Below are 16,567 nucleotides of genomic sequence, written 5' to 3'. Positions count from 1 at the left end.
TGCATGCTAAACTCTCTGGGGCTGCGGGTTGGACACCCCTGATGTAGTGCAAGGGCCTGCCTGATTGGATACAGAGTGAATGGATAGATAGGTGGGTTCTCATTCCATAGTTTTGGTAAATCCAAAGAAAATTGTACAGAGATTGTACAATCAGATTATATCTCCTAGAGTGTAAGTTCGAAAGAGCAGGGTCCTCGATCCCCTCATGTTTTGCATTGTATTGTTATTGTTCTGTCACATGTTCTGTCCCCCTTTGTAATGTACAGCGCTGAGCGAACTATTGGCACTTTATAAATACTGTATAATAATAATAATATAGTGTATGTCCACCTTTATACATGCACATAGGAGGGAGTGGACGGAGACACTCAGCTGTCAGCTCCCATTCACATCTCTGTACGTGGTATTTTTTTTTTTTTTTGGAGGAAGAGTGTTTTGGAGCCTTTTCTACTCATGGGCACCCAATTCACTTGGAAAGACTGCTCTACGCATGACAAAGAAGCTCCAGAACTCCAGATTGGAACCAGGGGCGTTTCTTTTTGGTGCGTTTGCAGCACATTTGTTGTACGACAAAATGCACGGCAAACACACGCCTGGTACCCCTGCTTAGGGTTCCATTAACATTTAATGGTAACACAAGCGCTCTCTGCATTTGCAGCACATTTCTGAAACGCATGGCAAAGCGCACATTTTCTGTTCAGAAACACACAGATGTGAATGCATCCTCATTGCCTCTTTTACACCTAACCTAGTGGGACATTTTTTGGCTCACATTATCCATGACGTGGATAGCACAGAATTGATTTCTATGGGCTGCCCTATATCCAGCAAAGTAGATCATCTGATATTTTGCCGTGTTGTGGTTTGCATATTTTTCACTGTGTTTTGCTGCACATCACTGGTTCATAAGGGGGACATCGGGACATGCCTACACAGCATCCTTGTTTGCCCTCCCCTGCCCCTCTCCATCAGCACTGAGATCACATTAGCTGAGTGAGGGAGAGAAACTGAGGAAGAGAAACACTGGAATACTAGTCAGTACCAGTGTGTACAAGTGTATTTGCTTTGGAAGAATAAATCACCTCTAACATTGGGTATCCTACATGTGTGGATGTTGCTGCATTCCGTAAAACAACTAGTTTCGTTTTCTAGATTTTAGAATGTGGTGCCTCGAGATTATGCAAAATTCTAAAGAGTACCTTTACTGAAAAAATTTTGAGAAATATTGGTATAGAGGAATTGCCTTTGAGATGGAACTTGTAAAGGCTGGGACCCCTTAAAGTATTACTGAACCCACAACAGTAAAATCAGTCTGTATATGCAGTAAAGCATGCTTGTTATACTCACTGTGGAACTCAAGGGGTTAATCCTCAGCATTGTGTAAAAAGGATATTTGATCCTGTCTTCTCTGATCATCCTCTTCTTTAACAGTCCCCAAGCAGTCTGCTGATAGAACAGAGTCTTGGGGGCAAGCTGCACATGCTCAGTTTGGGGTATATTGCTATAGAATTCTTTTGTTTTCTTAGGAGGGTGCATGTGATCAGCACTGGGCCAACCAGTGCTGTCCAGACAGAGGGTGAGGGTTTAAGCAGCCTCATAAGACAATCAGAGGGACAACCAGTGCTCAGCTGGGCACTGATAGAAGTCACAAGACTTCTATATATTTCTGATGAGAAAAGGTATTTAGCAGTTTATATTTGCTTAAATTATTGAATTTCCATGTTGTGTGTATTGTGGGAGACCAGATATAGTGAATGCAGGGTCCTGGGTTTAGTAACACTTTAATGATTTTGCTATGGGCTCCCATCACACAATTTAAGCACTGCTGCACGGGTCAGTGTATGAGATGACACTTTTTAACTGTTTTTCCTGGAGAAGTAATGGAACTTAGTTCGGAAATGAGCTGAAATAAAATTCTAACTGCTTGGTGTACCTGCATCACATTCATTGTTGGGAATTATTATCCAGGACCACACTTTTGTGACACCTATGAACTATCTTCCCTGGAGCCTGCCGCCTGGAGCCAGCCTACACAAGTCTGCTAGCTGGTTAAAACAAATGTACAGCAAAAGGAAGTTTGCTTCTTATTGAGAAAGTTACTCTTAGAACCGCTTTTCCTCTTCAAATGCATGGATTTTGTCATAGAAGCATTCCTTGCCCTTTTTCTGAGCTCTGAATGGGGAATCTGATAATAGAAAATTCAGGAACTGGGTGGTTGGGATTTTACATTCAAACTTTATTAAACTTTGTTGAGATGAAGAATTACAACTGGGATTTACAAGGGATTGTGTAATGCACTAAATAGTAAATACGCATATTGAGTCAATGGAGTGCTGTTCCCAGGTTGAATCATTTGGTAATGGTTCCTGGGTATAGAATGTGCTTGAAGGATAAATGTCTGAACCAGGCCGGAACCATGCAGGGCAGAGCAACAATTTCTGCTTAATAGCCCTCCCCAGCAGCATAAATTTACCTTTCTCCATTCTGCTGCTGGGAACAAAGAAAAGCCCTGTGTAAGGTGTAAGCTACGAGTCACAGAATACAAAGTAGGGTTGCTGCCTCATCCCTTTAAAACTGAACACCTATTAATTACACAGGTACTGAGGCTAATTTAATGTAGATAAGGCACTAAGTGAGTTTGATTACCACTTTAATCAGCCACAGAACCTGTGTAATTAATATGTGTTCAGGGTTAAAGGGATGAGGTGACAACCCTAGTACAAAGAGGTATGGACTCTCCATTCCATGCAGTAAATCAGGCAATCTTCCATACCCAGCAGTACATGGTATTCCCTTTGGCTCCAGCCTGAATAGAGTGGTGGAGCGCAGAAAAGATACATATATCCTGGGAGTACATGGGGTACTCATTCAAAGTGCAACAGTGCTGAAAGCTGAAAATTGGCCTGGGCAGGAAGGGGGTATAAATGCCCGGTAGGCAAGTGGTTAAAGTGATTCTAGAGGCTGAAGGTTTTTTTACCTTCATACACTCTATGCTGAGAACCTTGGCTCTCTCGGTTCTCTCCCTCCTCATTGGATGAAACACAGCATTGGCTCCTGCTGCTGTCAATCAAAGCCAATGCCGAGGGAACGGAGGTGGGACTGAGTAACACTGTGTGTCCCATAGATATACAGAGGTGGCTCGGGAGCAAGCACGCCCGCGTGCTCCTAGAGCACGCAGCTTGCTCTGTGGACACTCGGCGAGAAGAAGGGGCCAGAAGCACCGGTGGGGGCTCTGTGCAAAATCACTGCACACGGCAGGTAAATATGACATTTTTGGGTTTTTTGGTAGCTGATTGGTTTCTATGCAGAGTTACACCAGATTTTGCACTCCCCACTTTTAGTAAATCAACCAAAATGTGTGAACAGCAGCTCTAGCACAGGTCCTTTCTGCTATTCCAACAAGATCTGGCAATACCCAGGAGCTCACAATGACAGGGCTCTACACATTTCCCTTCATTGCTCTCATCAGGACCAACCTAAAATATGGAGTGCTTGTAATAATGTCTCTAAGCCAATACAACCCCCATTATTACATCGGTGTTTCTCAACCTTTTTTTTAGTCAAGGCACCCTCTACAATTCTGCACAATCCCAAGGCACCCTCTACAATTCTGCACAATCCCGAGGCACCCTTTACAATTCTGCACAATCCCGAGGCACCCTTTACAATTCTGCACAATCCCGGGGCACCCTTTACAATTCTGCACAATCCCTAGGCACCCTCTACAATTCTGCACAATCCTGAGGCACCCTTTACTATTGTGCAAATCTCGAGGCACCCTTTACAATTCTGCGCAATCCCGAGGCACCCTTTACAATTCTGCACAATCCCGAGGCACCCTTTACTATTGTGCAAATCTCGAGGCACCCTTTACTATTGTGCAAATCTCGAGGCACCCTTTACAATTCTGCGCAATCCCGAGGCACCCTTTACAATTCTGCACAATCCCGAGGCACCCTCTACAATTCTGCACAATCCCTAGGAACCCTTTACAATTCTGCACAATCCCTAGGAACCCTTTACAATTCTGCACAATCCCGAGGCACCCTTTACAATTCTGCACAATCCCGAGGCACCCTTTACAATTCTGCACAATCCCGGGGCACCCTTTACAATTCTGCACAATCCCTAGGCACCCTTTACAATTCTGCACAATCCCGAGGCACCCTTTACAATTCTGCACAATCCCGAGGCACCCTTTACAATCCTGCACAATCCCGGGGCACCCTCTACAATTCTGCACAATCCTGAGGCACCCTTTACTATTGTGCAAATCTCGAGGCACCCTTTACAATTCTGCGCAATCCCGAGGCACCCTTTACAATTCTGCACAATCCCTAGGCACCCTTTACAATTCTGCACAATATTAAGGTACCCATTACAAAATGCAAAAAACTAAACTAATAGTTTTACAGAACGCAGCAACAACTGCACACGTGGGACACCCAACGTCAGAGGGGATTTATTCTTCCAAAGCAAATACACCTTTTGCACACTGGTACTGACTAGTATGCCATTGTTTCTTTTCTCCCTCAGTTTCTCTCTCTCACTCTAATGTGACCCCAACCCTGACAGAGAAGGGCAGGAGAGGGCCAAGCAAGGATGCTGTGCAGATGCCCAATGTCCTTCTTATCAACTGATGACATCATTGTTTTTTAATGTCATCGGCAGCTAGAAAGTTGTAATGGCTCACAATGAAAACCTGGGGCTTTGTAACTAAAAGGCACTTGATCCACCTGCTGGCTGTTTGAAGGAAATTTGCTAAGGCACACCTGAAGCACCCTGAAGGCACCCTGGTTGAAAAAGGCTGCATTACATGAACACTTACCTAATGAAGTTCTCTCTGTAGATGTTAGAAGATAAAATAGATGGCTATGTTTCCTTTCATCCTCTTGTGTCCAAGGAACCACATTACAGGTGGGTCTGTCTCTATAGTTTAGGTAGAGGTCCGAGTAGCTATTCTTGGCTTGACCTGCAGAAGAGCCATTTGTTAGTAATTATATTTATTATGACATACACATCTGCTGACCTTTATACACATGATTGTTTACATGCTAAAATGCTTGTAATCAGCTCTTACTCTTAGTCTCCTTGATGTGCTCCTCTTTTAGCACATTGACATACAGGCGTACTATGTCCTTCACGTTAAAACATCTGCTGTAATAATCCTGAATTTGGTGATATACTTCATCTTCTGGAAGAGGGTTAGATATCTGTATCAGCAGGAACAGATGACATGGGGGTTATCATTTATACAGTATGTGGGGACACTGCCTTACAGCAGTAATAAACCAAAAATCCCAAGCCCAAGATGTCATGGCTGCATTAATTTTCTTTTTTTTTTGGCTTTATGTCTTCAATTTTCATCTGGTGATCCAGCCAGTGAGTCTGTTGTTTTTTAACAGAACAAGCTCTCTTGCAGTTACAGGGATGAAGCAAACCATTTAACTCTGGCAGGCAATGATCAGCTTTTATTTATTTATGTAAGACCTTTATCTCAAAGTGAAAAAACTATTGCTGTAAATGCTTAAAAAGTGTTTGCTGTATTTCAGCTTCAGTTTGTTGGTGTATTTAAATCTGCTAGTCCATCTAACACTACCCGCCCCCCAGAGGGACAATGCTTCTGTCCAAATGTACCCCTTGTGCTTATTCATCCAGAGGAGGAGGAGGTGTGTTACTGGTCAGATTACCAGGGGAAAATGGAGAGAAGAAAGCCTAAAAAAGAACACAAATGCAGCCACCACATCTAACGACTGGTAAACTGCAATATAGTACATATTTATTTTGTGCTTAATACGACTTTAAAGCGGAGTTCCAATCATCCTGTCAAAAATTTAAAGTCAGCAGCTACAAAAACTGTAGCTGCTGACTTTTAAGAAACAGCCACTTACCTGTCCCTCTGTCCCGTGGTGTGTCCCCCGCAGCCCGTTTCACCGGCTGTCCTGTATTCCAGGAGGCTGGCATCTTCAGTGTGGGCACCCGGCTGTGATAGCTTGCAGCTTCACAGCTGGGTACCCACTGTGCATGCGTGCGTAGCGCTGCGCTTCATGAATGGTCCTGTAGTCTTCTGGGACCTGTCATGTGTCCCAAAAGACTAAATGGAGGGAGGACAACTTCCATTTCCGATCACCTAGGCGACTGGACCGGAAGTGAGAACGGGTACCTGTCAAATTCGGGTACCCGCCCCCCAAAGGTGCCAATCCTTAATGGAGAGTGGTGGAGCAGTCCTTAAAGCTGAACTTCCCCTTTTGGGTGGAGCTCCACTTTAAGCAGAAGTCTCCATAGTGTATTTTGTGTGTTCTAGATACAGCTGGCCTGTAGCCAACGTGAGCTATGTTTACATTATGATATTCTGATGGTGTTCCTAAGCTTTGGCCATTGCTTGCTTTGGCCTGGTTCTGTTGGGAAGGCTTCAGTAATCAGTGTAGGAAGGGTCACTGGCTGAGTTATGAATATTTATCTCCACCAGCCAATCGCTTAGGAGATTGCTCACTGATGTGAGCTGGGGGAAGGTAATAAATATTCACAGCCAACTTCCAGAGTAATCTCCTTTTTCCCTCCTCAGGTTTCTGTCCTTCTTATAGCTGTGTTCAGAAGTTCCTGAAATGCTGCGGTTAATTTACTAAAGGCATATAAGCTGTTCACATTGCAAGGGAAGTTGCACTTAAAGCGATACTAAAGGTTTATTTTTTTCTTGTAAACTAAAAAACATGTCTATACTGTGTGTAGTGGTTTTGCACAGAGCAGCCTGGATTCTCCTTTTCTTGGGTCCCCCACAGGCTCTCCTGGCTTCTCCTGTCTGTTGGGTGCCCCCACAACAATCAGCTAGCTATGGGGGCACCTGCTGCTCCGTGTGTCTATTCACACACGGAGCTGTGGGTTGTCCCCGCTCCTCTCTCTCCTCATTGGCTGACTGGCTGTGATTGACAGCAGCAGGAGCCAATGAGGAGGCAGGGACTCAGGACAGCCGAAGCAGCCATGCACATTGCTGGATCTCGATGGGGCTCAGGTAAGTATTGAGGGGGCTGGGGGAGGCTGCTGCACACAGAAGGTTTTTTATCTTCATGCATAGAATGCATGAAGGTAAAAAACCTTCAGCCTTTACAAACACTTTAACAAGGGCATTTGCCCCAGAGCTTAGTGAATGGTGGCAGTTTAACTCTGCAAAGATAACCCAATCACATGCAGGGAAAAAAAAAATTAATTGAATGTTTGCTTGCACATGATTGAATGATGGAAGTCAGCAGAACTTCACCTCATTCACAAAGTTCTGGGGCAAATTCCCATGCATAGTGAAGAGTCTTTTTGCCTTTAGTAAAGGAAAAGCACCTGTGGCTTCCCACCACAGTAAGGTTGAGGACACCCAATACAATCTGAATGTCCTTTAGATCTACCATAAACTATGTAGACCAAATACCTGACTATTTTATACAAATGGAATAGTTTGTACAGATCTGTCCTTTTATTACATAATTTTGTTAAATGTAAAGAAAATTGGAAAGAGCATATATGATGAGATTGTACAATGTGTGGCGTTGCACTAACTCAGTGTTTCTCAACTCCAGTCCTCATGGACCCCAACAGGTCATGTTTTCAGGATTTCCCTCAGATGAAACAGCTGTAGTAATTACTAAGGCAGTGAAACTGATCAAATCACCTGTGCAAAATAATGGAAATCCTGAAAACATGACCTGTTGGGGGTCCATGAGAACTGGAATTGAGAAACACTGCACTAACTATACGGAGGGAGAACATGCTAGAACCTTCTTGCTGACCTACGTATTTGATGTATTCACCCACACTTTGTGTGAATAGGACCAGCAAGTAAGAAGCTGCTGCCTGTAAATGGGCATTGGAGGTTGCTGTGCATAAAGGTACTCTGTGTGGTTTTCAGTATCAATTTTTCCCTTATCCTCTCTCCCATGAGTGTGTTCAGCAATAAAACTACAAAATATAACTAAAGAGACTGGTGCCTATCTGTGTTATCCCACTGAAAGCCAAGGGTCCAGCCCTGAGAGGTGAATGTCCCTAGAGGCTTAAAGCGTTACTAAACCCAGGACCCTGCATTCACTATATCTGGTCTCCCACTGAACACACAACATGGCAATGCAATTATTTTAGTAAATATAAACTGCTAAATACCTTTTCTCATCAGCAGTTAGAGCAGCCTTGTGACTTCTATCAGTGTCTGGACGAGCACTGGTTAAAACTTGTAGGGGGAGCTTTTGTTCTCCCCCGATTGTCCTATGAGGCTGCAGGACCCTGACCCTCTGTCTGGGCAACGCTGATTGGCTCTGTGCTGATCACATGCACTCTCCCAAGAAAAAAAAAACTCTTTTGAGTCATTCCCTGTGTGCTGGAGGCCAGAAGGGGGGGGCATCTCCCTGGAGGCTGAAGTGTTGGCTTAAAGTGTTACTGAACCCACAACAGAGAAATCAGGCTGTATATGCAGTAAAACATGCTTGTTATACTCACTGTGGAACCTAAGGGGTCAATCCTCTGCATTGTGTAAAAAGGCTGTTTGGTCCTGTTTTCTCTGTCCCTCCTCCTGTTCAAATGTCCACCTGATAAGACAGACTGAACCTGTAGTCTCATGCACATGCTCAGTTTGGTGTGTATTGCTAGAGAGGTTTTTTTTCTTGGGAGAGTGCATGTGATCAGCACAGTGCCAATCAACATTGTCCAGACTGCAGTCAGGGGTTCTGCATCCTCTTACAGCAGAAATAGGCTTTAACCAGTGCTGGTGAGAAAAGGTATTTAGCAGTTTATATTTACAAAAATAATTGCATTTCCATGTTCTGTGTACTGTGGGAGACCAGATATAATGAATGCAGGGTCAAGAGTTTTGGAACACTTTAATCTATTAGGAGTGAGTTATGTGGATAGCAGAAGGGGGGAGAGATCAGAGAGGAACCAGACTGTGCTTTGGATTCTGGTTAGTACGCACTATAGGGGGATGTGATTTGTTCATTTTTCATGTCTGAGGTTTACAACCACATTAAGGGTTATAGCGTGCCTTTGCCCTGTTAGAGAGACTTCCCTTCACCTCTTGTACCATTCACAGTATTGTCATCAGCAGGAAGTGAAGGGAAATCTCCACCAGAAACACAGCAATATAAAAGTTTTTTTCTGATACATTCAGTAAAGGCTAGATCCCACATCAGGTTTTGTATCCCTGTTTGTGTTTCTGTTGAAGATTCTCCCTCATGTCCTATCTAGTAGCAATGATGTCACCAGGATGGGTATTAAAGGAAAATGTCCTCAAAGAAATGGTCTTAAAAAACAAATAAAACCATAAACCCCAACTGAGATTCTAACCTAAAAAAACATTCTGAATGGAGTTAGACTTTAAGGTCTCATCCACACCTCTAGGCTTCAAACTGTTTCTTGTCATACAGGATTTTATAGCATCAAAAACACAGTAAAAAGCTGTGTTTTTGCATAGGCATTAAAGTATTTTATTAGCCAGAATTCTGTCCATTAGAACGTATTAATACAGGAATGCGCGTTAACGTGCCTAGCGTCAAGGCATGCTTTTTTATGCTCAATAGATCCCCTGCAAGCAAAAGTGATTTTTTTTTCTGCCTGAAACCTCCCCTGCCACTGAACTCCTGAAAACCCTAGTGTGTATGGACACATAGGCTAACATGGAGGGGAGAAAAATAAAAACTCAAACTCGCAAAGAAGCAGCTTTTTTGAGCTGAAGTGTGCATGAGGCCTAATTATAAATTTACAATTAATGTAATTTAACCGCTTCCCAATCAACCTATAGCAGAAGTACTGCTACAGGGTGGCAGGGCTGCGCAAAATCACGTGTGTATATATATATATATATATATATATATATATATATATATGATTTTGTATTTCCGGGTAGAGGGCGTACTCGTGCTCCACCCTACCTGTGCTACAGCTGTCAATCACTGGGTCCCAGCCAGAGATTCCCTGCCAGTGCCCGGCGATCGCCGAGGAACAGTGACAGAGGAGAGGTCTGCATGTACATAATACAGATCTCTCCCCTCTCAGCACCAGCACGCTGCTTTGTATTGCTCTGCATAGCATAGCAGAGCAATACAAAGCAGCATGCTTACACAGTAAAGCACACACAGACAACACAGTAAAACAGCACACAGCACACAGTCGTAAAGGTGGTGGGTTTGGTCTGCTCCTGTCACCGCAGAGCACCTTCCGAATCCTCCCAAACCCCCCCTCCCTATCCTTCTCCTCCTTCGAGGCCCACTGCATCCGACTATTCTCCCCAACCCCCCTGAAGATTGCTGTGATATACCGGCCTCCTGGATCCATATCCCGCTTCCTGGATGACTTTTCCTCCTGGCTACCCTTCTTCCTCTCCTCTGAGCTACCCACCGTCATTCTTGGGGATTTCAACATCCCTGTCAACCTCGACAACCCAGACACAGCCCGTCTCCTCCACTTAACCTCCTCCTTTGCACTTGCACAGTGCATACAATCCACCACCCACTCCAACGGTAATATTCTTGATCTTGTCTTCTCCAACCACTGCGCTCCCCACAACCTCACTAACACCCCCTTCCCTCTCTCTGACCACAACCTGATTACCTTCTTTATCTCCTCGTCCTCCAACGCATACCCCTCCAAATGTCACACTACTACCAGCCGTAACCTCCGCAACCTTAACCCTGCCCCCCTCCACTCTGCAGCTGATCAACTCCATGACAGCATCCTCCCCCTGTCCTGCCCCGACTTGGCTATGACTGCCTACAACAACGCGCTGTCAACAGCCCTTGACTCGCTAGTGCCTTTAACCACACACAACATCAGACCCCGACTGCTCCAGCCCTGGCAGACTGATCGCACCAAAACCCTCAAACGACAGTCGTGTCCTGGAGCGACTATGGCGCTAAACAAAATCCCAACAAGCCTTCACCCGCTACAAATCTGCCTTCCACACCTACACCTCCTCCCTCCACGCAGCCAAACAAGCTTACTTCCTGACCCTCATCAAGACCCTCTCCTCCAATCCTCGCCGACTCTTCTCCACCTTCAACTCTCTACTCTCTCCACCCCCACCTCCACCCAGCACCTCACTCACTGCCCTTGAGATTGCCAATCACTTCAAAAACAAGATTGACACAATTCGCAAGGACATTGCCGCTACTCACACGCCCTCTCAACCCGTCCCCTCTCACACAGCTACCCCCTCATCCCCCCTCCCCCTCGACATTATCCGCAGGGACTTCGTCACTGCTCAAACTCCCTCCAACCCCGTTCCGCCTCACTCAGCTACCCCCTCATCACCCCTCTCCCACGGCCCCACCACTGCTCTGACCTCCACTTCCACCCCATCCTACATTCCTCATACTGAAGCTCCCCCAATACTCCACACCTTTGACCTTACTACCATCGAGGAAGTCTCCAAGATCCTCTCTGATGCCCGCCTCACCACCTGCCCCCTCGACCCTATCCCCTCACAATTCCTACGATCTCCCTCCCCCTCCATCCTACGCTCCCTCACCCACATCTTTAATCTCTCCCTCTCCTCCGGCACTTTTCCCTCCCCACTGAAGCATGGACACATCACCCCCATACTTAAAAAGCCCTCCCTGGACCCCAATGACCCGAACAACCTCAGACCCATCTCCCTGCTCCCATTTACATCTAAACTCCTCGAGCACCTCGTCTGCACCCGCCTATGCTCTCACCTCATCGACAACAACCTCCTCGATCCCCTACAGTCTGGCTTCCGTCCCCTACACTCCACCGAAACCGCCTTACTCAAACTCTCCAACGACCTTCTAACCGCCAAAGCTAATGGCCACTATTCAGTGCTCCTACTCCTTGACCTCTCTGCGGCCTTCGACACAGTTGACCACCCCCTCCTCCTAAAAATACTACACTCCCTCGGCCTCAGAGATTCTGCTCTCTCCTGGCTCTCATCCTACCTGTCACAACGCTCCTTCAGTGTTACCTATAATGCTACCACCTCCCCCTCACTCCCCCTCTCTGTTGGGGTCCCTCAAGGCTCTGTCCTTGGGCCCCTTCTCTTCTCCCTCTACACCTCCTCCCTTGGCCAACTCATACACTCTCACGGCTTCAACTACCACCTCTATGCCGACGACACACAAATCTATCTCTCAACCCCCCACCTCACCCCCTTGGTCTCTGCCCGAATCACACACCTACTGAGCGACATATCAGACTGGATGTCGCTCCACTTCCTTAAACTGAATCTCTCCAAAACTGAGTTTCTTGTCTTCCCCCCAGCCCGAACCCCACCCCCCATTGACTTCTCCATCACATCCAACAACGCCAATATCAAACCCGCCCTGCAGGCCAGAGTACTTGGTCTCATTCTGGACTCCAACCTATCCTTCCAGCCCCAAGTCCGATCTTTAACAAACTCGTGCAGACTCCACCTCCGCAACATCGCCAAAATCCGCACGTTCCTAACCCCAGAAACCAGTAAACAGCTCATCCACTCCCTCATCATATCACGACTCGACTACTGCAACTCCCTCCTCACTGGCCTCCCTCGCCGCTGGCAATCCCCGCTTCAGTCGATCCTGAATACGGCTGCCAGACTCATTCACCTTTCCAACCGCTCCGTTTCCGCCACCCCCCTCTGCCAATCCCTCCACTGGCTTCCGATTGCACAACGGATCAAATTTAAAATCCTAACACTGACGTACAAAGCTGTCTACCATACTGCCCCGAACTACATCACTGACCTAATATCCAAGTACCGCCCAGCACGAACACTCCGCTCCTCACAAGACCTCCTTCTCTCTAGTTCCCTGGTCTCCTCCTCCCATGCCCGCCTCCAGGACTTCTCCAGGGTGTCACCCATCCTCTGGAACTCCCTTCCCCAACCCATCAGATTATCACCTACTCTCCTCTCCTTTAGGCGCACCCTGAAAACCCATCTCTTCAGGGAAGCCTACCCCACCCCCTGCTAACTTGACTGACCTCCTCCACTCTTCCTACCACTCCCTCCTAGATTGTAAGCTCGAAAGAGCAGGGCCCTCGATCCCCTCATGTTTTGCATTGTATTGGTATTGTTCTGTCACATGTTCTGTCCCCCTTTGTAATGTACAGCGCTGAGTGAACTATTGGCGCTTTATAAATACTGTATAATAATAATAATAATAATAACCCCTTGATCGCTCCAGATGTCACTGCTTTTTATTAGCACTGATCACTGTATTAGTGTCAGTGGGGATGTCAGTGGCATTTAGTCAGTTCCCCCCCCCCAGTGTCAAAATGCCTCCCATAGTCCCGCAGTAAGTCACTGATCGCTGCCATTACTAGTATAAAAATCCCAGTATATATACCGCCATTTGTAGACACTATAACTTCCACGTAAACCAATTGACATACATGTATTGGGATTTTTTTAGCAAAGACGTAGCAGAATACATTTTGGCTTAAATTTATGACAAAATTTTATTTTTTTTTATTTTTTTACTGTATATGTTTGTTTTATAGCAAAAAGTCAAAAATATTGGGTTTTTTTTTTTTCAAAATTGTCAGTATTTTTTGGTTTATAGTGCAAAAAATAAAAGACGCAGAGGCGATCAATTACCACTGAAAGAAAGCTCTATTTGTGGGAAAAAAAGGACATAAATTTAATTTATGTACAGCATTGCACGGTCGCACAATTTCAGTTAAAGTAACGCAGCACCGTATCACAAAAATCGGCCTGGTCAGGAAGGGGGGTAAATCCTCTGGAGGGCAAGTGGTTAACTAACAAGTAATTATAACGGCTGCTAATATGGTAGACAAAATAAAGAAGAACTTTAGTCACTATGACCAGAATTTATTCTTTTCTGGCTTTCTATGTCACCAGAAGTGCTGGTTCCAATTGCATTTTGTGCAATGGCTGTTTTTTTTTATTGCGCATTTGAGGTAAAGTCAAGGAAAGTCAGGAGCCAGTAACACAATGAATCTATGTAACAGAACTGAAGTAATAGTGGGCATCTTGTGGTATCTGCCCTCAGGAACTTGGAATACAGGTTCACTTTATGCAAATTCTATACTCATTTTTGTTGAATTGATATTTTCCAGCTGCTCTAGACTTTAAATACAGTTAGCCTATAGCTGATATTAACACACATGGTACCTACCTCATCCATTTGCAGAGCCTTCAGGCGATAATATTTCACAGGTCCAAAGAAACCATCTATGCTGGCAACAAACTTGCTGCCCCCAAGAGCCATAAAACCATCAGTATCATCAAAATGTATGTCATCATCAGCACTAGAAAAATAAAATAAAAACTAAATTAGGTGAGATGAAATAATTATAAAAACTTCATCACCGAAGAAATGTCTTCTTTTTCTTGTATGCAAATGTACTTTCGTTAATTTCGTTATATTCACCTTTGTGCTACTACTGTAGCACAATAGATTGGGTTTCTTCTTGTGTTGCTTCTCCCTCTCCCCAGTCTGAGCTTGTAAGAGGCTTACACCAGATCAAGCTCAGGTACTTACATTTAATAATGCATTGATGAATAAAGAGGTGTAATAATTTGTATCTTTTTTTCAGCCTAGAGTTTAGCTTTAATGCAGAACTCCGGGCAAAAAACTTCTTTACATGTCCTTTTTGCTGATTTCCTACCTTCACTGAATAAATCATCCATCTTCTGGTTCATTCAGCTGTTGCTGTGAAATAGCCTATTCATTTTCAGATCAAACTGTTAATTCTCTATGGTTTCCTGTTTGTAAGACCAGTGGCTGCTATGCCTCCTATTCCCCCAGCCACTGGTCTTGGCACATCCCTTCTGTAGTTCTTTCTCCAGCAGTGATGTAATTCACCCAGCTTGCAGTGGGGGATGAACCAAAACTGTCAGACAAGTTCAACATGTACAGGCCTAGTGTACCCGCCCACATTCACTACAAATCCCTGTGGTTGATGGGAACTGTTGTTTCCATTTACTGAAGAATGAGGAGAGGATATGATGTAAGTCCTGCTGTTACACCTCCTCCTTGGCAGAGCAGATGCTGTTATCTTTTGAATTAATGAGATGAGGTCATGAAAATTCCCTTAAGACTTTTCTCCTGAATGGTAAGGATTTTCAACATTTTATCAACTGTTTCCCACAATTTTTCTTTAAAGTGATACTAAAAACACACTGTTTAATTTACATCTATCCCTTCTCTTTCTGCATGTGGATGATTGCACTGTCATTTTTTAATAAAAAACCCCCCATCTAAGTACCTTTCTTACTAATCAATATACAGCTATCACGTGACACAGCTCTTTCACAGCCTGTCTGCAAGGAAACATAAGTAGGGGGAGCTTCTAGTCCTCTGCCGCTGGTCATATGTTCAAAATAAAAAAAAGCCTTTAGGATACAGAGTAAAAGTAAATAATTAATATGAATAAAATATTTTAAATTGTCATACAAATATTGTATATATTTTATTATATCAAATCTTTATTATTTGTGGCAATAACAGGGTGTGGGCAGATTTCTGCCAGTCAAAGGCGTTTTCACGCCCCCCCCCCCAGCCTATGTCTTAGAATAACAGGGAGGTAAAGCTTCCATCAATCAAGATGTATTATCCCACCCCCATTGTGTTTAGCTGGTTAGTGGGCATGGAGGAGGAGGGAGGGAGTGGGCTGCCATTTACCATTGTCTATACGCCCACATGTGTGACTCACAGGGGCTGCTCAGATGTGATAGGGAGGAAATGCTCAGCATAGAAACTCATTGAAAACCGAGCATGTGCAGCAGCTGCCAACACTGCTCTGCAAAGTCCCCAACTGCGGTGGGGACATGGACAGAAGGTAGGGGATACAGAACAGAAGGATCAACCAGGTTTGTTGCAGAATACAGAAAAAGAATTCCATAGTGACTGAGTGAGTATGAACAGCATGTAATCCAGCATTTATTGAGAGTTTTTTTAGGATGTGGGTTTAGTGACACTTTAAAAAAACAATTTGATGTATCAGATGTATTCTGTCCTCTCAGTTCAAAATCTTACACTGATCTGCCACAGAGCAGATCCCTGTCTGACAGGGAAAGAGACCAAATTTTTCTATGGTTCAGTTAAAGAACACTAATAGGTCCCTCTCCCAGCCTGTGATCAGGAGAAGCAGCAATAATGGGCTCATCTCCCTCTCTCACTGCTCTCTCCTCCTATCAGCATGTCACATGAGCACTACAGCAAACCTGGTTCCTTGTGTTATGTCTCCTTCACCAAACTATAGCTCTGCTGTACAGGAGACTGCAAAAAGCTGATACCAAGTCATATGCAGGAATGTATACTACATGTAAAGATGAATTAATGAATATGTGGCCACATTAATTTGTGTCAGAGTGTAAGAGGAAGAAGCAGGACAAGGTATCTATTAGTTCATGTACTGACAAGAAGCATACTGATAGGAGAAGAGAGCAGAGTGACATAGAGATGAGCCCATCACTTTGCTGATTCTCCTTTTACTGTCCAGTCACAGTCTGGGGCTCAGAGGAAGTGGGTTAAATAATACTGGCCTTCAGACACCTAGCAGCAGCAAAAAAAGTACTACAGGTGAAATCTCCTGACTAAAGAAGAATATTTCAGCAAACGCTGGTTGTGCTATT

At 44.7% G+C, this 16,567-nt stretch overlaps 1 protein-coding gene across 1 annotated transcript in view; it reads right to left on the bottom strand.

Annotated features, from left to right (window-relative positions):
* SEL1L3 (SEL1L family member 3) overlaps nt 1-16,567 on the bottom strand; it is a 101,778-nt gene that overhangs the window by 47,077 nt on the left and 38,134 nt on the right. The window contains exons 7-9 of the mRNA XM_089657798.1: nt 14,106-14,238; nt 5,081-5,213; nt 4,829-4,972 (exon numbers count right to left, since the gene is read on the bottom strand). Coding sequence (XP_089513924.1) covers nt 4,829-4,972; nt 5,081-5,213; nt 14,106-14,238 — 410 coding nt within the window. The remainder of the gene's footprint in view (nt 1-4,828; nt 4,973-5,080; nt 5,214-14,105; nt 14,239-16,567) is intronic.

Source organism: Staurois parvus, unplaced genomic scaffold, assembly GCF_062004578.1.
Source record: "Staurois parvus isolate SC_StPar_1 unplaced genomic scaffold, SC_StPar_1.0 ptg001028l, whole genome shotgun sequence".
NCBI classification, from domain to species: Eukaryota; Metazoa; Chordata; class Amphibia; order Anura; family Ranidae; genus Staurois; species Staurois parvus.
Note: the sequence above shows the minus strand (reverse complement) of the source record. Positions and strands in the feature narration are given on the sequence as shown.